The sequence below is a fragment of the Hippocampus guttulatus genome, chromosome 2, assembly GCF_054856545.1.
Source record: "Hippocampus guttulatus isolate MCC_2025c chromosome 2, RoL_Hgut_1.0, whole genome shotgun sequence".
In the NCBI taxonomy this organism is placed as follows: domain Eukaryota; kingdom Metazoa; phylum Chordata; class Actinopteri; order Syngnathiformes; family Syngnathidae; genus Hippocampus; species Hippocampus guttulatus.
In genome coordinates, this window is record NC_141262.1 from 3,159,027 (window position 1) to 3,186,054 (window position 27,028).

At 43.5% G+C, this 27,028-nt stretch overlaps 1 protein-coding gene and 1 long non-coding RNA gene across 2 annotated transcripts; one reads left to right on the forward strand and one right to left on the reverse strand.

The window, feature by feature from the left end:
• Positions 1 to 749: 749 nt before the first annotated feature.
• Positions 750 to 14,282, reverse strand: LOC147208240 (GDNF family receptor alpha-4-like). Its single transcript, XM_086131700.1, has 5 exons — positions 13,983 to 14,282; positions 8,168 to 8,277; positions 4,695 to 4,829; positions 4,222 to 4,355; positions 750 to 1,489 (listed from the first exon to the last, which is right to left on the reverse strand). Exons 1-5 carry the CDS (start codon positions 14,159 to 14,161, stop codon positions 1,268 to 1,270), a joined length of 780 nt encoding a protein of 259 aa, XP_085987826.1. The 5' UTR covers positions 14,162 to 14,282; the 3' UTR covers positions 750 to 1,267.
• A 7,861-nt stretch (positions 14,283 to 22,143) lies between these two features.
• Positions 22,144 to 25,708, forward strand: LOC147208241 (uncharacterized). Its single transcript, XR_015103106.1, has 3 exons — positions 22,144 to 22,215; positions 23,049 to 23,159; positions 23,366 to 25,708. It is a non-coding gene; the product is annotated as an uncharacterized LOC147208241 (long non-coding RNA).
• The last annotated feature ends 1,320 nt before the right edge of the window (positions 25,709 to 27,028 follow it).

Below are 27,028 nucleotides of genomic sequence, written 5' to 3' on the forward strand. Positions count from 1 at the left end.
CATTCCAAAAACATGCGTGGCAGGCTAATGGAACACTCTAAATTGTCGCTAGGTGTGAGTGTGAGCGCGAATGGTTGTTTGTCTCTGTGTACCCTGCGATTGGCTGGCAACCGCTCCAGGGTGTCGCCCGCCTACTACACCGAGACAGCTGGGAAAGGCTCCAGCACCCCCCGTGACCCTTGTGGGGAAGAAGCGGATCGGAAAATGGATGGATGGATGGATTGAAACAAAGAAGTCAGTTCCTTTGTGTATATTTATGAATCCAGCAGCGCCCGGTTGTTCAAAACCTTTTTATTAACTACTGAGGAAGTAGATTTAACCGACCGTTAACTTTAACGGCTTAGTCATCTTGTTCACGTTAACCGACTGTTTAACTTGACATTAAAACTAACACACCTACAGATCACCCTAACTTTTTAACAGTATGGTTAGCTCTCAATATATAAATTACCTCTCGATGGTGTTTTCTGGCCAACGTTGATTTCTCTGACATCAATCACTGTGCATTGTGGATTATGTTACATTGTTATGTCAGGGCTGATCTTTTCAAGGGTAAATGTGTGCTGATGACACATGAAATAAAATTCAGTCCGGTAGAAAAAATGCACCTTTCAATGGTCTTCAGCATTTTCGTGTTTTGGAACATTGTCCCTCTGTGGCCCTGGCCAACTTTTTTTTCGGCAAGGGATTGGGGGGATGGGGGGGAATGGGGAGAAAGCTTTGCTGCCATGGCTTTTAGGGTTCCCGCGGGGCAATTTTGATGGGCATATATTTCGTTCTTTACCAAAGAGGCTGTATTCTTTACCACACAACTCTCTGTTTCAACTCATCATGGGTGAAGAGGCAAATGGGGAGCACGCACCCTGGCTTCAAACATTGATTAAAGTTTTCCTCATCAGTAGAAAAATTCCTGCTTTTTTTCCCCGAGGACTACTCAGGAAAAAAAAAATCTGGGAAAAAAAGTGGCAATCCAATTTTTTCGCAAAACCAAAAGTAAACAAATTGTGGAATATATTTGTATTCACCAGTGACGTTAAGTACGTGGTTAACTTTGACGGCGCTGTAAACTAACAATGTCTCTAGCTATGTTTAGAAAAAAAGAACAATGCATACTTAGCTCACAGTGGGTTCAGAAATTAACTGGCGGTTAGGGGTTTTATATACATATATACAGTATATATATATATATATATATATATAGTCCCATGCACATCTGGCGAAACACGTGTCGCACCCTTGCTCTCTCAACACATTTTCATCAGATGCTCTATTCCAAACTAAGTGCACCATTAATACCATAAATAAGCAGAAAGAGAGTAAGTTGCAGTTCAAGAGGGACAGCAACAACGTATACAGCACCCCCAGCTACAGCGGGTCCCGGGTTGGTGACAATGGCCCTCTCTGAGTACTTTGGGATGAAATCAAATCGTCCACCTTCATCAATTGACTGAATTTGCTTGGATTTCTCCTCGTTCTCATGTTCCTCCGCCTGACAAGAAAGAGACAGCACAAACAATTTTAATAGGTTTAATTTACTTAATACACTCATCACATGACTCTTACACTCTAAATCTGATAAAACAACACATCATTATTATTCTTGTTTATTATTTATCATTACTAAAATATCTATTGTTTTTTCAAAAAACAAAAGTGAAAAAACAAAATGCAACCAGAAAAAGAGGAAGCATCTGGGAGAGCAAAAAACTTGAGAGCAGATTCATACGTTATTGTGCTACATCAAAATGACCAGGGCAGAGGTGTGGCCATAGTTCACTTTTCACATGACTGCAGATAACAATTTCATTCTGTATGCCTGGAGCACAGTGAAATTGAAAAAAAATGCTGCTCTTCAAGTCTTTGTAATTTTGACCGTGGAGTATTTTTCGTCCTAATATTGATGGTCTGGGATTGTTTGATTTTGGCCTGGTTGTTCAAAACAACCTTCGGTGGTGTTTTCCATCTTGATTTTGAGACCTCCAGGCCATATTTAGTACAGATTTTCCGGTCCACTATTTCTGCTACTTGTTTATCCTGCCAAAGGTAGAAAAGCACTATATACATAAGTGACAGCCCATTTCCCATTCACCATTTTGCTCTATGTACAAAATGCCTTGCCTGCCAGTATGTTACAAAGGGCTGTGATATGCTGCACTGGCACAAGGGCTTCTTTGTGACAATGGTAAAATGGGGTGTCATTTTTGACCTTTGGTACACCAAGCGCTTCACACTATGACTTCATTTACCGACTGATGACCCAGCGTAAGGAGCAACTGGGGGTTCAGTATCCTGCTTAAGGATACTTTAAAATGGTCGCAATGGCAGGGGATCAAACCCACAACCTCTGGGTTGGGAGACGACCACTCTACCACTGAGCGATGCCGCCCCTGGGGTCCTGTCTGTTGTGGGGGGGGGGGGGGCTGGAATCGAACCCTGCACCTCTGCAGTGTGAGGCAGACATGCTAACCAGTCAATGTGCCAGCCAGTATGTCTGTCTGTCTGTATGAAAATGTTTTTTCTAAAAGCTATCTTATACTATATATTCATGGATTTAACTTATTGCAGGTATTTCTGGGCCCGTTTATTGGGTCATTCCATCCCAAATCACTCCGTGGGGGTTTTCCAAGCAGATTTAGATTTTAATGAACCTTGCTGTATTTGTTGACAGTGATGCCACAACACCAACACTCAAATTTTAGGTTAATTAGAGCAGGGGTTTGGGAGCTACGGCCCACCGAATTTTGGACTTTGAGTCCAAGCGGACCATGTTCCATGCCTCTAATTGTTGCTTTTATTAAGAGTCACACGAACTACAACAGCACAATCAATACAAGAATGAATATGACATGACATGTATGGGGACTTCAACCCTTGTTTTATTCAAACATACCTGTTTACTCCTCACCCCTCTGTCCCTTGCGTTTATGTTTATTTTAACCTGGGCTGCCAGGTTGCCCTGATCTGGTGTTCCTTCCTGGGATTGTGGTTAGTATGCAATTTTTTAAACTAGGGTAAGATGAGTGTAACAACACAGGATATACAGTATAAGAGTACTGTATATGATTATAAGACTGTATATGAATATATATGTAGTTGTGTAGACATGTATAGAATAAATGATTGGAACATTACATTTGATACAACGGTGATGTAAAATTTCCTTCTCACGCTCGATTGGAGTTGTGGCCGTATGGTGGTTAGTGCCCGTCATGGCCGCAACCCCCGAAACTGCTGGTGGACACCAGCGGTCAGGGATACCGTGAAGCTGAAGGAGTCCTGTCAGGCCTTTTTGGCCTGTGCGATTCTAAAAGCAGTCGACGGGTATCAGCTGGCCAAGGGGAAGGCAGCTTACGCGGTCGCCAAAGCAAAAACTGGGGCGTGGGAGGAGTTCATGGAAAAGAACTTTCAGACGAGAGTAACCAGATGAGGTCCATATCGACCCAGGACATGCTGGAGATAGTATGTTTCCTGGCTGGCCTGGGAATGCCTTAGGATCCGCCCTGGAAGAACTGGAAGAATTGGCTGAGGAGAGAGGGGAGTCTGGGCTTCCCTGCTAAAGCTATTGCCCCCACAACCAGATACAGGATAAGCAGTAGATAATGGATGAATGGATAGCAAATGTTAAGGTCACATATTCCACAAGATCAAATTTAAGGTCAAATTCTGTGCCAAAGGGTCAATTTACTAAAATATGCACTGATCTTCTGAATAAGATTTGAATTCTGCGGCCACACTACTTTCTGCCGAGCAAATTAAAATTCGTTGTTCCTAAACCCCTGCTCCGGTTGACCAAAAATTTGAGATTTTGTGCTGTGCCCTTATCAACAAGTACAATAAAAATCTGCTTGGTGACATTTTACAGTTTTCTTCTGTTATTTGGCATTGAATGGCCATATTCAACCCACCAACAAACATGCAGGAGACACACTGTGCATGTTTCCGTCAGTCGTCATCAAAACAGGCATGACGGAGTGGTCCAGTGTTACTTGACCCAGTTAGTGATGATTACACTGAAGGACGCTAACCCGCTTCCATCCGTACATTGTCCGTAATTTTTAAAGGGTTTTTGTAATTCAGCATTTGTCAAAAAATCAGTGATGGTCTGGCAGACATTCCGTTAGTACGGACATTATGCATGTACACATTTTACCAATCATATAGATCAGGTAATCATATGTTAATTAATTAATTAATAGAAAAATAAAATAAAACTCCACTCACAATGTCATGGTCAAGTAAGTGGTTGTTGATCAACCGTTCATGGTCCTGAATCAGTGTGGAGGGTCTAGGAGCAGCAGGAGGGATTTCGTCTACAGGCGGGTAGTCAGCACTCCCGATCCAACTCATCGCGTTACCTGCAAAGAAACAGGAAACATCACTTCTGTGTACTGTATGTACGCGTGTGCATGTATGTATTACATACACTGACCATCAGGGATGTGCTGGCCATTGGGAATTCCTAGTCGGTCAACTCGCCATCCACAGTCACCAATTTAATTTCGTAGTGTGAAATCCACCACATATCCCCCACATGACCCTCAAAACAATATAGAATTTTCGGCATGTGACGGCTGCAAGCCGAAACTACCCCCACCACCGGCCAACAAAGAACATTCCCAGGCCAAATGTTGTCCCAATACATCCCCGCTGACCACACGACAAGCATCCTCACACTGTAGTGAAATCAGACTTACGCAAGCAGGTGTTGTCAGTGAACAGATGTTGAACTCTCAGACATTCCTGCCACTGGTTACCGCTCCCTTGACAGTTGCATGACAATGATACATCAGTAGAGTCATTGCCAATGTAGTTTGGAGTCATGAGAGTACCTAAAAATTAGAAAAATGAAACACATAGAAGTGGTCTTTGGACATGTGATATGTCAACAATATTAGCAGGGTGAAACATGGTTGTCAGAAAAAACGTTACAGAGGTGTGTACTTCTAGTCTAGAACAAATGGTGGGGAAAGTTGAGAACATGGGTTTTTTTCCACTCTTTCTTGATGTCTGAAAATTGTATTTCAGTTGCCTAGGTGGTAGAGGTGTTCAGAGCTATAGAAGGCCAAGAGTGAATTTCCTTAGGTTAGCAGAAGACAATCATTGTTAAAATGGAAGGAATTGTCTTTCTCAATAATAAAGCCCATATACTGGAAACCGTACTGACTTTTTTTCCCCCTGGTGATCAAGATATATTGTATCGCCTGGCGAAAATGTTTTCTTTCATGTAATCTTTAAATTTCTCTTTTTAGTTGACATTGTTTACAGGTGTTTTTCGGAAGAAAAGAAACAATGTCAAGCCCAAACATCAATATCTACCGTACTTTCCTGACAGTAAAGCTCTCCTCTTTCATCTGTAACTGCTTCATACAACAAAACAGATGCAGAAAAGTGGTTAAGATTGAATGACTGTCTGTGTCTTATGTGTTGTGTTGTATTATTTTGTTATTTTGACTTCAAGATGGCGCCGCGACAGTGGCTGCCTTTACAGCAGCTCCTATGTTTTGTTCTTCTACTTCTTCCTCTCATAACTTTGCTGCTGTGAATTGGGAATTTCTCCATTGTGAGACTAATAAAGGTTTTCTTAGTTTATCTAATTTATGGATTTTACTGACTATTTTCACTCCTTATGCCTCGATTGGGCGTGTTCACAGGAACATTGGGGTGTTCCAATTCTCAGAGGATTTGGTCTTACATTAGGAAGTGGTGATAGCCCCAAAATACGGTCCATGCATGAGGGAGGTGCGGCCTGATGTGAAACCATCAGCTCGTTAGCATGGAAGCTAACTGCGGACGTTAGCACGGAAGTCGGTCGGTTGGCCCAAAGGAGCATGCGGGACTGGCGACCGGCCCCCTGGCGAGCAACCGCTATCGAGACGTCAACATGAGCCCCACAGGTGAGGCGGCGACGGGCGGCGGCGTGTGCCCGGCAAACCGGGCAAATTAAATATCCATCCATCCATCCATTTTCCGAACCGCTTGATCCTCACTAGGGTCGCGGGGGGTGCTGGAGCCTATCCCAGCCATCTCCGGGCAGTAGGCGGGGGACACCCTGAATCAGTTGCCAGCCAATCGCAGGGCACACAGAGACGAACAACCATCCACGCCCACACTCACACCTAGGGACAATTTAGAGCGTCCAATCAGCCTGACATGCATGTTTTTGGAATGTGGGAGGAAACCGGAGCACCCGGAGAAAACCCACGCAGGCCCGGGGAGAACATGCAAACTCCACACAGGGAGGCCGGAGCTGGAATCGAACCCGGTACCTCTGCACTGTGAAGCCGACGTGCTAACCACTGGACTACCGGGCCGCCCTGCAAATTAAATAGTGGATTTAATTTGATAAATCCACTATTTATCAAATTAAATAAGATGAAATTTTATGACCTGGTTGGCTTTAAAATCGCCCAATTAATGTACAAAGCACACAATAACCTGCTCTGTCAAAACATTCTGAAGTTTTTCGAAATTCGAGAAAGCAGCTATGATTGAAGAGGTCCCAACTTGTTCAAAAAGCTCAAAACAAGAACAAACATCAAGCAAAGAAGTGTATCTATCAAAGGTGTTTATCTGTGGAATAATTTTGAAACGGACCTGAAAATGAGTCAATCGCTTGCTGAGTTCAAAAACAAATTCAAAAAAATAGTCCAAACAACCTAAATCAATCAGTTAAAATGATAAATTCCAAACATTAATTATAATGATAAATCAGAACTAAGTTGATAAATAGAGAAAGGTATATAAATATCCATTATGAATACAAGAGAAAATTGACACAAGAGTGCCAGGGTGTGGATGTATACAATCCAGAGACAAACCCAAAGTTGTAAAAATATCACAGTTAAGGGTAAAGCATGAGCCTTAATGGAGACTTCTTTCTTCCTACTTTCTTTCCTTTCTGATTGATATAAAAATGATTTATTAGATATAAACACATAACACGGGGTAGGACTAGATAAGTTCTTTTCAGTCAGTCATCATTCTCTGTGTTGAATGATGACTGATTTCTCTTTCCTTTTACTATTTTACTTACCTTACTTTCTGTCAAATTATTACTGTATATGTTTTATGTTCTATAAACAAACGAAAGCAAGCCCTCTTGCAACTAGATATAGCTCCTCGGGATGTATCTCGGAGCTGTGGCCGCTCCTTGTGAGACCGAGCCCTCTCATGCGACGTCACAAGAAGAAAAAGTAAAAAGTCTCCAATATGTGCTGATCATCTCCCAATGTTGATCTACTATGTCTAAGGTGTGGATATTGTGAAAAGTAGCTGTGAGCAAAAGACTTGAATTGTAAAATACTGTCCTTCATGCCCTCTGGGGAGACCATTTTTATACAGAACATAACATCAGATATGTTTTATTCTTTCTTTATTTACGGTTGTTTTCTTTTTCCACACCTAAGCCGTGTCAGGACAAACCCACTTGCGGATCATCATGATCCTTGGTCAACAGCAAAAATGATGACCGCTGAAAATGTTCGCAATGTAAGAGAATTTCTCCCTGCACGAAAAAAATAAATAAGTGGCTGAACACAATCAATCACAATCGTATCAAATAGCTATCCAGATTAATGTTGTTTTTTAACTTCTTGCCATGACACAGTTTCAGTATGGATATCGTCAAAAATGCAGCTAACGCTTCACTTATGCGCATTGATACCAGCAAATTGGGGGAATACATGAAAACAAAAGAAAACTGATTTTTGGGGAGGTCAAACTGGTCATATGCAGGTGCACGGTAATTAATTATTGTATCATCTTTCTGTGTAAATATCCCATGTTACAATATGGGCTCCTGCGGCTGATGTACATACAAATGTTGTTGTTGTTGTTTATTTTATTATTATTTTTTTTTTATGTAGTGGGCATGTCTGATATTCAGGTGTGCTCAATTGTCCAGAAATTCCAGTGACATTTTTAAATTAATCTTTTGACATTATTCCTAATTTATAAAAACCTTATTGGGCCTATCAAAACTCTAAATTCAATTTTTTTCTGGATTAAATGAAAAAAAAGACAAAGACAACCCACCCCCAACAACCTGAATAGAACATACAACCAAATCTAGAGCTTGTCTTTAAAGAGGTATAATGTGGAGCTACTAAGTGTATTCCATCTAACTTTCACAGTGAACTTCTCTTCACCAGCCCTCAAAATCTCTTACCAATGAGTCCCACGTAGGCTTGAAGGCAGAGACCGACTGAGTCTCTCAGGCAGCCACTGGTTGTTTGTGGTGATGGCTGGCAATTCTGAATGAAATCAGCTAATCTGGACCTGGAAAGAGACATGGGAATTTAAGATATGACTTGATTTTGTCGAACCATTTAACCATTTTATGTAATAGTCTGTTTTCCCTCTCATGGTTTTAGTTGGTAAGGTGTTGTGATGTGTTCTGTGTGTTCTGTTTCCTTTCCGGCTCTGTTTTGGTTTTGCTTTGGTGTTTTTCTGTCTTTTGCTGGCTGGGCGTGGCTGACCTGTCACTGCTGCATCCTCTTCTCCTCCACCACTTAACACTGCCATACCCAGTGTTAAAGCGCATCACCTTTAATTGCCACTTATCTCTGCTTCAGCTCCAATGTCAGTCTTGTCTATGTTCCTCATAGACAAGACTGATACATTGCGCGATTAAGAGTTTACGGCTTTTTGTCGGGGTGTCTGAATGACAAGAGAGTATAAATATAGGGCACTCAAAATGACCCACAATGCACTTGGAAAAGTAGTGTGCATCAATGTTCGCCCAACAGGTTAAAAAAAATTGTGAACTGAACTAGTCTGCAGAGAAAATGAACGTTTCCAAAATTGACTGACAACCAAGTAAGTCATAATTATATCAAATAATTATTTGAAAAACAGGTGGAAAAACCCTCATGAAAAACTATAGTAAGTACAGCAATAACTGAGAAAGCCTTCTTGTGCCATCTGATGACGCTTTCTCACACTGATACGCAACCAAATTCATTGTGCGCTTTTGGTAAACTTGAAACATCCTATCTCTGAAACCTTATAAAATGAGCACTTCCTGTACTGGAATTCCATCTGGATAGTCAAAAAAAAAACACCCAAAAAGGATTTGGGTGTTTTTTCTACACAAATTCGAGAAAAAGCTTGACTATGCCTGCCTGGCGAGCAATTGACAATGTTAAGAAACGTCTTGTTTTCATCGGTCTTACTTGAGAAGTGTCTTTCGAGCAAGGTGGTGGGCATTCCGTCAGCACTGAAGGAAGTTCTGTCAATCCGCCACTGACGGACTCCCATTTTGCTGTTTCATGACTAAGGATGGGAAACTTCGAAAAACTGACCTTGACATTGGTCTACACACCAATGTCAGCAAATTTGCTTCTATCACCGGAATTGTCATTAACTGGGTCTGTCGGGGGGACCTTCTTGGTCAGTCACTGACAGACTCCTGTTTTGTTGACGACTGAAGGAAACACGCACCACATGTCCTGCGTGTGATTGTACGCAGGCATGACTACAGCAGGATTCCTTCAAGCGAAGAAAAAGAGAGGCTCGTCCAACAAAAAAACCCCCGCAAAAATCTGTGTTGTGTTGGCTGCTTCATTTTGGCTTCCAGCTCATCAAGTGTAAACAAGTCAATCCACTCAACAGAAACGTCAACTTTCTCACTCCCTGTTCTCAGAGCCTGCTCCCTTTATTGTCTCAGTCCAGTCCAGGATAGGACACCAGCTGTTTTGTCTACTTCTCAGTACTACAGAACGCAGAGGTATTGTCACACATTGTTTTTATTTTTCCACACTGTATGTGTATGTGTATGTGTATGTGTATGTGTATGTGTATGTGTATGTGTGTGTGTGTGTGTGTGTGTGTGTGTTATGAAGAAGAGGAAGAAGATCTGACACTGGTAAAATAGAGGTCCTCGCGTGGTGGGATGCCTCCGAGTGGCGCGAGGGGGGAACGCCGGGGCTCTTGGGCCCCAGTTGCGACTAAATGCCCACCAGCCGGCAGGGAATGAGGTGGGGCCTCACCGGAAGGTGAGGCGCCCAGAGCTCGCCCCGCCGGAACGAACGGGCTCGAACCCTCCTGAAACAAAAATCAGGCGAGGGCCCTTCCGAGGCCCGCACTGAGTGTGAACCTCGCGGGCCACCAGCGAGAGTCGTACCGGGTGTGGGACCCGGGAGGGGGGCCAAGTCCCTGACGGGGGCCAATTGCCCAGGAGGAGGAGGTAAAAGAGAGGTGACAAAGTGCAATAATTTGTTTAATAAAGCATTACCGGTAAGATTGCTCTAAGACTGCCAGCATCTTACACCCTGCAGTTATGTGTTGGATCGTCTCAGGTGCCTCTTTGCACAACCTACACCTTGGGTCTTGTCTGGTGTGGTATATCTGGGCCTCAATGGCTCTGGTGCTCAGGGCCTGCTCCCGAGCAGCCAGGATGAGTGCCTCTGTGCTGTCCTTCAGGCCAGCCCTCTCTAGCCACTGATAGGACTTCTTGAGATCAGCCACTTCAGTTATGGTTCGGTGGTACATCCCGTGTAGTGGCTTGTCCTCCCATGATGGACCCTCTTCCAGCATCTCATCCTCTGTTCCCCATATTCTGAGACATTCTCTGAGTACGTCATCTGTTGGAGCCTTCTCCTTGATGTATTCATGGAGCTTGGATGTTTCATCCTGGACAGTGGCTCTCACACTCACTAGTCCACGGCCTCCTTCCTTTTGGCTTGCGTACAGTCTCAGGGTGCTGGATTTGGGATGGAACACTCCATGCATGGTTAGGAGCTTTCGGGTCTTAACGTCCGTGGTCTGAATCTCTTCCTTTGGCCACCTTATTATTCCTGCAGGGTATCTGATCACTGGCAGGGCATAGCTGTTTATTGCCCGGGTTTTATTCTTGCCATTGAGCTGGCTTCTTAGGACTTGCCTCACTCGCTGAGGTATTTGGCCGTAGCCGCTTTCCTTGTGGCCAGTTCGAGGTTGCGATTGGCTTGTGGTATACCGAGGTACTTGTAGCTGTCCTCAATGTCTGCTATTGTTCCTTCAGGGAGTGAGACCCCTTCAGTGCGGACTACCTTTCCTCTCTTAGTCACCACCCGTCTACATTTCTCAAGCCCGAATGACATTCCGATGTCGCTGCTGTAGATCGTGGTTGTGTGGATCAGGGAGTCTATGTCCCTTTCGCTCTTAGCATACAGCTTTATGTCATCCATGTAGAGGAGGTGACTGATTGTAGCTCCATTTCTGAGGCGGTATCCATAGCCTGTCTTGGTGATTACTTGGCTTAGGGGGTTCAGTCCTATGCAGAACAGCAGTGGGGAGAATGCATCACCTTGGTATATCCCACATTTGATGGACACTTGGGTAAGTGGCTTGCCATTGGCTTCAAGTGTGGTTTTCCACATCCTCATCATTCGCAACGAAGGCTCTTAGGGTCCTGTTCACCTTATACAACTCCAAGCATTCAGTGATCCATGTATGTGGCATCGAGTCATAGGCTTTCTTGTAATCAATCCAGGCTGTGCACAGGTTGGTATGTCGGGACCTGCAGTCTTGTGCGACTGTATTGTCAACCAGGAGCTGATGTTTGGCTCCTCTGGTATCTCTACCAATGCCCTTCTGTGCTTCGCTCATGTATTGATCCATGTGCCCACTTATCTTAGCCGCAATGATGCCTGACATGAGCTTCCATGTTGTGGAGAGACAGGTTATTGGCCAATAGTTGGATGGGACTGCACCCTTTGAGGGATCCTTCATGATCAGGATCGTTCGCCCTTCGGTTAGCCATCCTGGGTGAGTCCCATCCCTCAGCAGCTGGTTCATTTGTGCTGCCAGGCGCTCATGGAGTGCTGTGAGTTTCTTTAGCCAGTAGGTGTGGACCATGTCCGGGCCTGGTGCTGTCCAGTTCTTCATATCTGACACCCTTCCCTGTATGTCTGCCACTGTTATGGTAACTGGGTTCTGTTCAGGGAGGTTGCTGTGCTCCTCTCTCAGGGTCACCAGCCATTGTGCACTGCTGTTATGTGCAACCTCCTTCTCCCATATGCCTTTCCAGTACCTTTCAGTTTCCAGTCTTGGTGGGTCAGCTCTGTTGTTAGGACCCTGCCACTGAGCGTACACTTTTGCAGGTTGTGTTGCGAACAGCCTGTTTATTCGTCTGGCCTCATTCTCTTTCGTGCACCGCTTTAGGCGGCTGGACAAGGCTTGGAGCCTTTGTTTGGCAGTTTCGAGTGCTTCAGGTATGGTCAAGTGGATGTACCTCTCGGGTATCGGCCTTTTCATCACACCTCTCTGGGCCTCCGTCAATTGACTCACATCTTTCCGAGCCGCCTTGATCTTAGCCTCCAACCGTCTTTTCTATGGTGGGTAACGTATCTCATGGCTTACATGTTTGCTCTTCTAGCCAAGCATCTCAAGGATCACTAATGCTGAAGCGTATATCAGCTCATTGGTTTCCGTGATCGTTACGGTCGGGATCGCCCTCAGTGCTGCATTCACACTTTCCATGAGACTTTCAGGTGGTACTTCACATAGCCGTTGTAATCGGTTTCTAGGTTGCCCAGCTTTCATTCTCGCCATGATCTTAGCTTTCAGGTCAGTTGCTGCCTCGCTCAGCATTTCATTAATTGGGGCTGGCCTCCCAATCTCATCATCTGCATTCATTGGGGCTTTCCTCCCAATCTCTGGTATGACCTCCTCCTCTGATCTGGTAGCCTGGGGCCCTTCACCATGGAACTTGCGTTGTACCTCATCAATCTCAAGTTGTGACAGTAATTGCCGTTTGTGGATGTTGGAACACTGAGCTACTCGTTGTTTCGTGGTCAGCCGTGACTGTGGGTTTCGAAGTAACCATTTAGCCCACATTCTCTGCATGTAACCCAGTAGTAGCATTCCAACAGAGCCATGTTATTGCATCTCGCCCATCTCCGCTTTGTTCCAGTAGCCCATATATATATATATATATATATATAATAATAAAAAAATCCTTGTCTCACCCCCCCTCGGGTGGTGTCCGTCCCTCATTCAGCTCGGGTCCTCTACCAGAGGCCAGGAAGCTTGAGGGTTCTGCGCAGTATCCTTGCTGTTCCCAGCACTGCACATTTCTGGACTGAGATGTCCGATGTTGTTCCCGGGATCTGTTGCAACCACTCATCTAGTTTGGGGGTCACTGCCCCTTCTGACAGAGCGAAGATCCTGTGGGACTTCCAGATCCAGACTGACAAGATGGTAATGGCGAACCAACCAGATATCGTGATCATAGATAAAGGGCAGAGGAAAGCCGTTGTAGTGGATGTAGCAGTCCCAAGTGATGGAAACATCAGAAAGAAGGAACACGAGAAACTCGAGAAATACCAAGGGCTCAGAGAGGAGCTGGAGAGAGCCTGGAAGGTAAAGGTGACAGTCGTGCCTGTGGTGGCACTCGGGGCAGTGACCCCCAAACTAGATGAGTGGTTGCAACCGATCCCGGGAACAACATCGGACATCTCAGTCCAGAAATGTGCAGTGCTGGGAACAGCAAGGATACTGCGCAGAACCCTCAAGCTTCCTGGCTTCTGGTAGAGGACCCGAGCTGAATGAGGGACGGACACCACCCGAGGGGGGGTGAGACGAGGAATTTTATATATATATATATATATGTATATTCAGCTCTGTCAGCTGTCAAGTAGTTTAAAAGATGATTACATGCACCTCTGGCCCTGCAATGCTCATGCTACAAACGTTACCAACAAATCAACAGCTTCTTTTCGCACCGTTCATGCTATTCATACATTTCAAGCAGGCAGTGGGGTTGGGGAAAAACATGAATATATTTCCTGATTGTTACTCAATTGTACTAAATCACTGTAGCAGTGGTCCTGATTGTTGTATGGCCAACATGGAGTTGTAATTGCTCCTAATTTCCCATTGGTACTTTGCACACTACACAACACCAAATAAAAGCTAAAGGAAAAAAAGGCACTGAGATACATTAAATTGGCTTGAACTGGGCTTGATTGGGTGCGTGTATGCCCAACATCATGTCTCACCTGCACAGGGCGTCCCTGCGGCAGAAGCTTTGTTGGTGTAGACAGTTGGGTTGCCGGCCCTCCAGCTCCTCAAAAGCACAGGAGGGTACAATGGTCTTCCTCCTCCTCTCACCACACAGTGGATTGGTACAGTGGCAGAAAAGGACACCAAAGCTGTATTCCTCAGGTACTCTTTCCATGAATCTTCGTAGAGCCCGATGACATTTTTGCTGGTTGCATCGATTGGTTCCAGGTATCTTCTTGGTGCATGCCACAACATACTCTGATCGCAGAGCACCACATTTCTCATATAGGCCACAGTCCTGAGCTGCTTTCAAGCACTGGTTATCTACATCACCTTGAATGAACCCCGAGGCTGGGAAAAAGCAAGTGATAGATGTCATACAATGCTTTTTCAAAAAAATACAACTTATAACTGAATCACTTTGAGCAATTGATTTTGAAGTGGGAAATGCAGCAGTTTGAAACATCTTTACAGTTGATTAGATAAAGAGGATAATAGTTGACAGACTCTTGTTCATTCACCAGATTTTTGTGATATAAAAGAATTGAGACCAAGATATGGAGATTCTTTTACACCCTTTTTTGAACAACGAGATCCCTCTAATGCTGTGGAAATTCTCTGCGGGCCATTGCTTATGGTGGAACCTGTGACTGAATAAATGTTAGGAAAAGCATCTGAGAACAGCTGAACTATATTTGGTGTCAATCAGAGGCACTTTATATAGTAACAGGTGTGAAGGGATTCCTGTTTAAAAAGTTTGAATGTGATGGGTTTATAAACAACCATCCGCGCTCTCACTCACACACCCAGGGAAATTTTTGAATGTTTAACTTGCAATGCCTGTTAATCTCACGAGAAAAAATTTAATCCCGTTAAAATTCATTTAAATTAATGCCAATAAAAACACGCTAAACTGACAGCTCTAATTAATATATATGTAACCGAGTGATGTATTGCGTTTATTAAATTATGACGGAAGTGACGCAACAGCGCACAGTATGGCACCAGCTTCCCGCCGTAGTTCAGGCAGAGCTACCACGGAAGTCGCAGGGTAAGTCACATTTCATTGATGGTCCGGATTCATTTCTAGTTTAATTATAATATTTCACTTTGTTTTTCCTTTTTCTACGGTGCTGTGTATTTAATTAGTTCCATGACTTGTTGCGAGTCCACATCGCTTTTTGTGTCGTTATTGAATTTAAATTTTGTCAAATGAAAGTTTTTATCCATTGAGTTTATATTGCTTTTCTGTTGCGCAGTTTCTGAGACCGCAAAGCCGTGTGACTTCACCTATCCCTCCCGCCATACTGTGTTGCAGATAATGTTTGTTTCCTTTTGGTTGGACTGTATATAGTTTTTCGTGTCGTTTTTCATTTGGCTGTTTGTGTGGCTGGCGTGTGCCCGCGGTTCGTCGCGATTATTGTACATTGCACAGCCGTTCTGTTGCATGTGATGCGTTCAGCGGCATCACGTAAATACCAGTGTATTTTTTCCCGTTTTTTTTGTATATAGTTAATATACGATCACCTATGTTGTATATTTTGTTTTGTTGTGCATTTTGTTTTGTTATGGATGATGTTTTGTTAGGCAGAGCTACCAGGGAAGTCACACGTTATTTCTGAGACCGAAAAGCCCCGTGACTTCACCTATCCCTCCCGCCATACTGTGTTGCAGTAATAAAAAGAGAGAAAAGCCACATCCCAGTGTCTGGTGTTCTTGAGGCGGCAGCAACGTGGAACTCGAGACCATCACAGTTGTGACCCCCATCACACACACACACACACACATATATATATTAGAGCTGTCAGTTTAGCGCGTTTTTATTGGCATTAATTTAAATGAATTTTAACGGGATAAAAATTGTTCTCGCGATTAATGCGGCACACGTCACAGCGGATGTTACGTTGCTCTATAGATAAACCAGAAACAAAATCAACAAGCGCGCTGCACAGGTCCACGCACATGTCTGTTTTGCCAGCCACGGCAGCGCGAGACACCGAAAACGGATACTTAAAGAGTTTATGAATGGAAAGTTTACTTTGAAAAAGTTGCCAGATTGTTCCGCTGACAAGACCAAACCCAGTCAGCAAAACTGGTCTGGCCCAGCTCTGGGGCAGACACGGCACGTACACTCGGCCCACATACCTCAATGAATGACGGTCCTGCAGTGGCCCACGTCTGGCATCCATGATGTGGGCCGCATTCGGCCCAGATCTGAGCCACATTGTAAAACCATATCTGGCCCGACTCCGGCCCTACGCTGGGCCAGAACAGGTTCCTCATATCAGCCTTAATTCAACCTCAACTAAGCCACATCTTTCATGAGCCATATTTGACCCACATTTGAAAAAAAAGTCTCAAAAACGACTGTTACAAAAATATGTTTATTGTCATAATTTGTGAATCTCACATATAACACCACATACACTGGAAAAATGCACTTTTCTTTATTTAACAGTGAACACAGAGTTCAAATTGGGGTATTTTTCTATCCATCAAATTGTTGCGCTCTCCATGCCCTCTTTTCTTCTCATGCTCTCCTTCCTGTCACCATCCCGATCAGGAGCCAGATTTTGCCGTCTTTTGATTGTGACATCACTTTCCCGGTCTGAGGCCCAAGATGTTCGGCTGTTAGGTCTCACAGTGGCTGTAAGAACTCTAAGAAAACAAGAATGGACAGTGTGTTAGGAAAACAAACATTTGAACATGTCATGAACAATGAATGGTTCGTAAAAATAACCCTTGAAATTTCTTATAATAAAAATCATAATACATTTCATTTATAAGCGCCTTTCAAGACACTCAAGGACACTTTACAACCAAAACTAAACTCGGTGTGATGCTGTGGGGCGGAATATTTGCCCCCAAAAACTAAACGTGAATAACTTTTAAATAGTTTATCCTGAATTAGAATTACATGAATTGAAGTTAAGTGGCTCGGATAATGGATGGATTTGTATATTTTACTCTGAATCATATTGAATAACTTAATCTGAATTTGAAACGATATACTTTTTTTCTTTGAAACTGTATTTGATCCTCTCTGAAAATTAAATTCTGTTTATTTTCATATTCAGTCTTACAAATACAAAACTTTTGATTTCAACGTCAGATTTTCTTTTTGAATTGAGGTACTAAGTTTTAAATTAACTTTATGGTCAAGTATGAAGTGTCCGGTTTGTATTGCAGCAAACAGAACCAAAATTAATTTCATAGTATTTCAGTGCAGAAAGGGTTCTTTTTTGGCAGCACCTCTGACTGTTCAATCACCTACATTTTCACGAAACTCACATGCACACGGAAACTGTGACGCAGGAGGTTCACGCCCAGCCTATGTGATGTAGCTGAGCGGTTTATTTTCAAAATTCACGCCCTTCAGTCTCGATTTAAATACAGCAGGTGACAATTTTAGAAAAAAAATACATGTAAATAACCCTTAAATTGTAGCACTATATATTTTTAATATTTCCCTATGCCACCATAAAGAAGTCATATCTGTGCTTGGAGCACATAATCCCCCCCCCCCCCCCCCCCCATATCGGGCTAATGCTAATCGTCATTATTAGCGCCCTTCAAAATTCAGGCTAAACTCTAGACAGAATTGTCTTCGTATTGTAACTGTCAGTATACTGTCACAAAGAACAAATGTTAACCGAAACATAAAATAAATTTACGTCTTTTCTGGATGTCTCACCGGAGCGTGCATGGACAACTGTGGCAAAGAGCGTCGTCGTGAATTGCGAGCGCTGTCCTCCTCCTCCTCCTGGGCAATCGGCTGGTGCCTTGTGAGGTTCACACCCAGTGAGGGCCCCGGCAGGGCCCTGGCTTGATTATTGTTTCAGGAGGGTTGTGGGGCGGCTACTCCAACTCCCCTCCATTCCGTTCCGGCGGGGCGAGCACTGGGCGCCTCACCTTCCGGTGAGACCCCACCTCCTTTACCGCCGGCTGGTGGGCATTTAACCGCGTCAGGGGCCCAAGAGCCCCGGCGTTCCCGCCTCGCGACCACTCGGAGGCATCCCACCACGCGAGGCTGCAAGCGCTGTTCTTCTTGCTTCTTCTTGTTCTTCTTCTTAATTGGTGGGTGGCAGCTAACGTTTGCGGCGCATCACCACCTACTGCATCGGAGTGTAGCAATACGTGACTGTTGTATATTAATGCACGTACGAGGGAAAAAAAAACAAAAAACACGAAAATTCAAAACTTGTACTTGTACCTTCTTTCGCCGATGCCAGTCGACTTTAACATAATCTTACTTGACCACGTTTAATTTGTGTGTGCGCGCTAGCGAGCATGCACAAGAATTAGGACGTGCGTGCGCAAATATGTGTGCGTGCACGCTCGCGCGTGTGTGTGTGTGTGTGTGTGTGTGTGTGATGAATGGAATTCCGCATCAGTGTGCAATTGTAAAACAAGGCTGTGTGTAGGAAAAAAAAAATCTGAAACTGCATTTAAGGGTGGCTCAATACTGGCTGCCATATACGGGCCGGAGTTGTAAAGTGATTTCTGGCCCAAATACTTCACTCCACAACTGGCCCTCATCTGGTTTGCCAGAGTCAAGCCAGTGCCTCCTTTGCCACTCCTGGGCCGTGTTTGGCCCACATGCATTATGCCAGTGCCGACACAAGGCCAGCTGTGCCAGCTTCATGCCGAATCCGGGCCAGATGCCTTTGCTGACTGGGTGACTGCTGTGTTCAAAGCAAACTTGAGAAAAACGAAGTATGCAACCATGGCTTAAATCCACTATAGGCTGAGTACTAGTTTACCTTAGATGTGCACTTTATAATGCTATATTGCTCTGTATCCAGCTCACAGTAAAAGAGGCCAAAAGAGAATATCTGTCGGACCTTATTCAAGCTAACCGTCACAACCCACGCGCACTATTTAAAACGATAGATTCTGTACTCAAACCCCCTCTGCCTACTTGTTCGGATTCTTCACCCGAGATGTGCAACAGATTCCTTCAGTTTTTCATTGATAAGGTCTCTACAGCTAGGACTCCGGTCTCAAATACCGCATCTGACCCCTCTGTCCATGTTCCATGTTCAGCTGTGCTAAATTCTTTTGAAACTGTGTCCTTGGCGCTTTTGGAGGATGTAGTTCGCCAGATGAAGCCATCTGGCTCCCCTTGCGACTCTCTTCCCCCGCACTTCTTTCAGGAGGTTCTCCCGAGTGTTGGCGCATCAGTCTTGGATATCATCAACAGCAGCCTCTCTTCTGGTGTAGTTCCCCAACAGTTTAAACGTGCTGTGGTCCAACCCTTGATCAAGAAACCTGGTCTTGATCCAGATGTGCTGTCAAGTTTCAGGCCCATTTCCAAACTGCCATTCATTTCAAAAATTCTGGAAAAAGTGGTGCACATGCAGTTGAAATTTTTCTTGGATGAACATAACATCTTGGAGGTCTTCCAGTCAGGTTTCAAGACGATGCATAGCACGGAGTCAGCCCTGTTATGCGTTTCTAATGACATCCTCCTGGCAAATGACTCTGGAGACCACGTGTGTCTAGTTTTATTGGACTTAACTGCAGCATTTGATACAGTGGATCACAGTATTCTGCTGACTCGTTTGCAGCACTTTGTGGGCATTGGCGGCAGTGCTCTTGAGTGGTTTAGGTCCTATTTAGCTGACAGAACCTTCTGTGTCAGCCTTGGCTGCTCTGAGTCACGCACTGCTCCCCTGTCATGTGGTGTTCCACAGGGCTCAATTCTGGGGCCTCTGCTGTTCTCGCTGTATCTGCTCCCATTGGGTTCCACCTTAAGGAAACATGGTATTCCCTTCCACTGCTATGCAGATGACTGCCAGATCTATGTCCCACTGAGCAAAAAAGATGCCTTCTCATTAAGGCCACTCTTATCCTGTCTGGAAGAAATCAAAACCTGGATGGCACAAAATTTCTTGAGATTCAATGAAAAGAAGACAGAGGTGATATTGTTTGGTCCCAGTGGCCCTTGTACATTCCATCCTGTAGACTTGGGCCCCCTGTCTCCTTATCTTAAGTCAACAGTCTCAAACTTGGGCCTTAAACTGGACAGTGATTTCAAACTCGATCGGCAAATTGGTGCCGTTGTTAAATCCAGCTTCTTTCACCTTAGACAGCTGGCCAAAATAAAACCTCTCCTCTCACATGAGCACTTTGAGACAGTAATTCATGCCTTTGTCACATCCCGGCTCGATTACTGCAATGCCATTTACTTTGGAGTCAGCCAGTCCTCCATTAAGCACCTTCAGCTGGTCCAGAATGCCGCTGCTCGCCTCTTGACTGGTACTCGTAAGAGGGAGCACATCACTCCTACTCTGGCATCCCTTCACTGGCTCCCTATACATTTTAGAGTTCTTTTCAAGATCCTATTATTTGTTTTCAAATCTCTAAATGACCTTGCGCCACCTTACCTCTCTGAGCTCATCCGCCCCTACACTCCTGCCCGGCGCCTCAGGTCTGTGGACCAAACATTATTAGAAGTACCAAGAACTAAACTGAGGCTCAGAGGGGATCGAGCCTTTTCTGTTGCTGGTCCCTCTCTCTGGAATGACCTCCCACTGAACATTCGGCAAGCCTCCTCGCTGCCCATCTTCAAAACCCTCCTCAAAACTCACTTGTATTCTTTGGCATTCGACTCAGCATGACTTAGATTTGTTCTTGGTTTTTCTGTTTGGTGCTTTCTACCGCCTTTATTACCGATTTGTCTTACTGTTTATTGTGCATGTTAAATTGCTCCATGTACACCACTTTGTATGCAGCTGTTTGAAAGTGCTCTATAAATACTGTTGACTTGACTTGACTTGTTTTGATTCCATAAAAAGAGCTGTTAAAGCAGCTGTTGTGTGACAAAATATTTTTCACTGTTGTTGATGGACAGTAATATTGTGTGACAGATTATGTGTGAATAACTGCTCCAAGTGAAAAATGTTCATGTAAAATTGAAAATCGAAATTGTTATTTCAGTAAATATTTGCATTTTGCACATAGAAAACTGATTCATGATTCCATGTTGATGAGAGCATTAAAATGGGGAAAAATAGGACAAAAAATATAAAAGGAAATTCAGAAACGATAAAAAATGCGTGAGTAATCACGATTAATTGTGAGTTAATTTGAGTTAATTATGACAGTTGCATTTTTAATTAGATTAAATATTTTAATCGTTTGACAGGTCTAATATATATATATATATATATATATATATATATATATATATATATATATATATATACAGTATATATGTTGTGTGTATGTGAGTGTGGGTGGGTGGGTGTTTTGCGCAACAATGGTGCAATATTTTTTTAATGATTTATTTTCGTCTCATTTTTTTATGACACAAAAACCTGCCATTGGAACTGGCGTTTGTAAAGTATAGTTGTAATTTATTCCCAATGCCAATGATAATACGTTTCTCGTATTAATTGGACTGTAAAAGGATTTGCCCAGACCATTCCTTCCCGATTTTACTGATCCTATGAGCACCTCCCCACATGTATCCCATAAAGTCATGGCAAACAAAGAAAAAAAATGTTGACCGTCTAGTCAACAATTGTTTTTTTCTCCAAAAGATCAGTGGGCCATGAGGAAGAAATAGTACTATACCATAAAACACTGCACAACAGACGTAACTAAAATGAAGTGCACCACTTTTTATTAAAATAGTCCCATCGGTGGCAGTTGGGGCCATGTTATGTGTCTGATTTTAAAGTGTGCTTTACCTGCCACTAAAGAGGCCATGCCACTATTCCTTTGGGTGCTGTCATAGGGAGACGTTTCCAACTCATCCTCCCCTGGAGAAATATGATTTAAAAAACAAAACAAAAAAAAAACAAATAGAAGATAATGTTGCGGTTACTGAAATAAGTAGTAGTTCTAGATTGAGTTTCCAGGTACACTGTATATATTAATCTTGTTCTGAGTCTCTCTAGTGGCGCATGTTTGTTATTTCGGCTGAGGAGCAAACGTGCCTGAAAAAAATCCAAATGTTCCTGAGAAAATATCTAGAATGTTCCTGAAAAGTGAAGATAGGTGGTGGCATCCTCTGGCCAATGATCATGTTAGCAACTCTGTGTAGCAGGATAGGGAGTCGCACTCCCGACTGCAGGGGCAGTGTGGCATGGTGGCCACCAATTACAGGATGTCCGCCTATAAATACACCTGGTTGGAACTTCCTCTTTCTCTTCCTCATTCTCAGAGTCGGCAGATACGTGTGCTTGTATGTTGCAGAGTGGTGTTGGGTTTCGCCACAAGGTATGTGTGGCTGTGTGCGCTGTTCATTTTTATCGGGCACTGGTCTTTTTGTTTTTTCCTGTTTTCGCCCAGTTACCTCAGCGCGATGTGACAGGGAGCTGGACTACCGAAGGAGTTCCTCGTGAGCTTGGTGCTCTTCCTGCACTAAAATGCCAAGTCGTCTGCACTTTTACCACTTCACCGTTGATGGTCTGTTGAGGAAATTTATAAGAATTCTCTCCCAGCCGTCACGAGTCAAGTTTGGGCTGAGCTTTCCTCCTGCTGTTGCTGGACACGCGCACCTGTTTTCCAGTCGGAAATGTTATAGCTTTAGTTAATTGTACATTTCCAAGTTTGGATTTGGATTGGTTTGTTTGTTTTACATTGTGCAGAATGTGTAGCTGTCCTGCTGCTGCCGTTGTAGTGAGGCAGGCTGCTGTCTTAGCTCATGAATACTGGACACAATTCTTAAACTGCCGTTTTAAGTATTGGGCTCTCTCCCTCCACTGGTTTTAACCCTGATGCTTTCGGGGTCGTAGGTGGTGGTTGAAACTGCTCCCACAGCGTTTCCCCACAGTTGCAAGCGAGGCGTCCAGACTGTACCGTATACGCTGGGTTTTAACAATGTTGCAGGCTCTGATTAATTTGATTTGATCATTCTTTCTCTTGGGGGGGGGGGGGGCGGGATTTGCTGTAAATTTGGTTTATATTTGTTTGTTTATAAATTATCTTATCTCAATTTAACATTGAGTCTTGAGTTATTTTGGTATGGGGTAAATGTTACATTTTGTTTATCGTGGTACGGGGCAGCCATAATTGCATGTTTTAAGCGTGTGTTTCTTTTTGTTTGACAGGTGATGAGGGCCCTGGTGCAGCAACGGTTCCCTGGTTGTTGTGACTTTTCACTTTTTGCTTTGCTGTGTCACGGGTGCTGTGTAGTTTTGGATCCTCCCCCTTCTGTCGTGGTAAGCCCCTATCCTGTCTTCCCCTTTATTTGGCAGGTCCCATACCACTCCCAATCCTTTTATTTAGTCTGTGTGTGCTTTTCATGGCCTTTTAATTACGTTTGTTCAACTAATGGCGGTAGAAAAGGTGACCTTCCCTTCCACCCCACAAGAAGGAAATCATTTGTTCGAGCAATTTACCCTGTTTTCGCAATTGCTCTGCCTAGGTGATGTCATCAGAGAAGATTTGGCTTTTGTCAAACAGAAGAACATGCGGTGTCTTGTGGAAATCTCCTACTCAGACTACTAGAAGGAATGGTTGTGATTACACTGATAAGTATATCGTTGCTGTCGTGTGAAAAACATGCATGTCCATTTTTGTTATTTGTTACATTTTTATTTTATTGGGGTGTCCAAATGAAGATATGTTTATCTACAGGACAGTGACAATGTGTGTCTTTCTGCAAAATGAGGTAGCTGGAAACCTCTCCAGTCCTCCAAGGAGCAGCTCCCCCCCCCCCCCCTTTTTTTAACCACTACGGCATTTCATCCACCAATAGGTAGTGAATTATAACCTTATAGTATATTAGTGGATATACATAAGTGTATTAAGGCTGGGGAAAAAGTAAGAGATTGAATAATTTATGGGTTCAGAAAAGTTCTAAAAAGATTCATTAATGATGGCTCAGATGCACACAGTGGATACTTGGTTAACTGTTTCTGTAAATTACTCAAACACTCAACCGGCTACAAACTTAGTCATGAATGAAGCTTATTTGAAGTTAGGCATTTTTGACTAATGACATGCCATTGTAGCCTAAGCAGTATTAGAAATTGAGTACTATGAAATGACACAGATGCTCTAATGGCCAATACCTGTAGTGTAACTTCACTTTGTTCACTTATGACTTATATATCCCACCTGCGCTAAGGATCTGTGTGAGTAATTACGTAGGGGGCTGTTGACAGACCTGCCACAGAACTCGATCTGAGCTACAAGGTATTGTCAGAAGTTTATTTAGCTTTTCATTCAGATCTGTATACCGATCCACTTCACCCACCCCGTGGCCGTGACTGACCTGGCAGCAGACGAATTCTCCGGTATATTTGCACACACTGCTCCTCTTTGCGAAAACCTCGATGGCACTTGCAAGCCAACAAAGAGGGTTGTTTGGTAAGCAGGGCATGCTGTCTCTGCAGACAGTCAGTCACTGCCCACTCTCTAATTGTCGACAGAGAGGCCTCATCTGTACATAGTTCTAGCCCTTGGTATAACTCTTCGCAATCATGGTCAGCAGAACATACACGGTGGGCTTCAACACAGTCAGTTGGGAAGGCAGGTATCGTGAAGTTGCGAACTGAGAATGGGAACACACCTAAGAGACATTGAAAAGGGTCAATTCCTTATTAAACGTAATGATGTGAATCAACAACACTTTGAATTATCAACTGAATTACCATATTTTCCGCACTAAAAGGCGCACCTAAAAGCCTTCCATTTTCTTAAAAACTGTCAGAGTTGTTCTCGGACAAAGTTAAAGAAATGACTCGACACACAGGGAAAATTGTCTTCATTAACGGCGGGAGGAATCTCTGAAGGCGAACGACGGTTGTTGCCCCGATAATCACGCTCAGAGTTCCCTGTCCGCCAGTTTGAACTTTTATTGTTACAGATGCAAAATACAAGAAAAACACTGCCCCCGATATTTGCATACCTCGCCCCCGGTCCAGCCCCTCTGTAGTGATTGGTTACCTTGGTTTAAGCTTTGAACCACCGGTACGTTGACGCCTTTCTGTCTGGTCTACAATGAATCAACAAGTTGCAGACTTTGCAGATGACAAATGTCGCCTGGGCGTGACGGGTGTTCTCAAATCGTCTTTTGTTGTTCAACAACACTTTGTTCCCGAATTGTTCATTCCCACTTTGTGACCGAGTTGTTGACACTGTTGCTGTGGCAAGGTATTGTTGGCAAACAATAATTACGTGGATTTTGATGGTCTTAACATTTGTGAAAACATGAAATTTACCATGCATCATGGTAGGCCAAATAATCATTATTTTATGAGTGAATTTTATGGTTGAAAAAACAATGGCTTTGTTGCACCCAATACAATTCTTTTTTCTCAAGACCGAGAAAAAGTCTCTGGAGCCCTACTCCAAATTCAAAAGGAAGTTGGCCATTTTCTTTCAATCTTCTCTTGACCAAGGTTCCCTCTATTTTTCAATGCATCTGAGCATTCACACAAACTCCCTGAACATTCCTTGGACCACACACACAATTCTTAATTCTTCATAATTCTAAACATTGATTTTTGCTTATGTTTGTTCCTGTTTGCATGAGGAATGTGTTGAGCAAGATTGTGATACCACTTGATATGCTATGACAAACAATGACTTTTCAGCCGTGTTGTTTGCTTGGTATGATGTGAAACTAGTGATTTTTATTGACATTGGCAGTAAGAATCCAATGTTCTTTACTCACGACAGATTCTTTAAGATTTTGTGGTCGGATCAATTGTAAATGTATTATTTATATTTGCATTTAATATGAATAAACTGGCAGAGTATACATGGATCTAAACATATTCCATTCATGTGAAAATGGCAAGAGAGTCAAAGACATCAAAATCTTCCCTTAGATGTGGATTTGGCCATGACCATCCCTGGCCTAGCCAGCATGTCATCACAACTTGTCATGATACTAATTTGAATCAAGCTTTCAGTACAACCATGTGATCAGAAACTTTTGCAGTTCAATTGTAATTGTTTGTGTTCCAATCCTAGCCACAGGCTGGTTGCCTAACTATGTGTGGTTTGTGTTTGTCTAAGTGCTCAGCTTGCAAACGGGGTATGTTTGACACCCCATGCTCTAAATTGTCCTTCGGTGTGAGTGTGAGCATGGATGATTGTTCGTCTCTGTGTGCCCTGTGATTGGCTGGCAACCAGTTCAGGGTGTCCCCCGCCTACTGCCCGAAGACAGCTGGGATAGGCTCCAGCACGTCCCGCGACCCTTGTGAGGATAAAGCGGCTCAAAACATCGATGGATGGACAAATAAAAGGATAAAGGGAAAGGTGCCTTTGCCTTTGAAAGAATGGCATTTGAATCTCTGAGTCGCATCTTCATGTGGTGAGAATGCATGGCAAAAACTTGGGCCACGAGACAGGAAGTATTTGTACTAATTTATATTGCACACCATGAATAAATTGAACGAAGTGAGCTACAATGCTTCTTTGGAAATACTGCACTTCTTCTGTGAGACAACCAAATGCAGACACATTTTCAACTACCTGTGCATCCGACTCAAAGTCACAGTTCATTGTCATTTGTCTTTTTTTCTCTCTCCTTCTGAAGAGGTACAAATCTCTAACGGGTAGAACAGAATCCTGACTCAGTCAACTCCTACCATTTGATTTTCACAGACACGTATTGATGTTGATCAGAAAGTTGTTTTGTTCCACCTGATGTCATTCCATTCCCATCAAAATGCCAGGTCATCTTGCCAGATGCCTCCAAATGTAAAGACTGCTTTGACAGCAGATTTTGCTCTTGAAGCCTCCACCGCAATGACCAATCCATCTGCAAATTTATCAACTCAGCAGTCATTAAGAACATTTATCGTACAATTGTTAAAATTTTAATGCCCTGCTGTGTGTGATGGCGTGATACATCTTGCGTATCTTTGGATGGCTCTCCTCCTCTTTTGCTTTAGCACCAAGTTATACACCTTCATAGTCACTCCCTCGTATGCCTGGATATGATTGTTAAGAAACATATACAGGAATTATTTGGTGAAAAATTACCTAAAATTCTCTGTCGTCCAACATTATGTGAAGAACACTTCTTGGACCGGCACCGCTTCATCCAACCGAATGAACCAAAATAATGAAA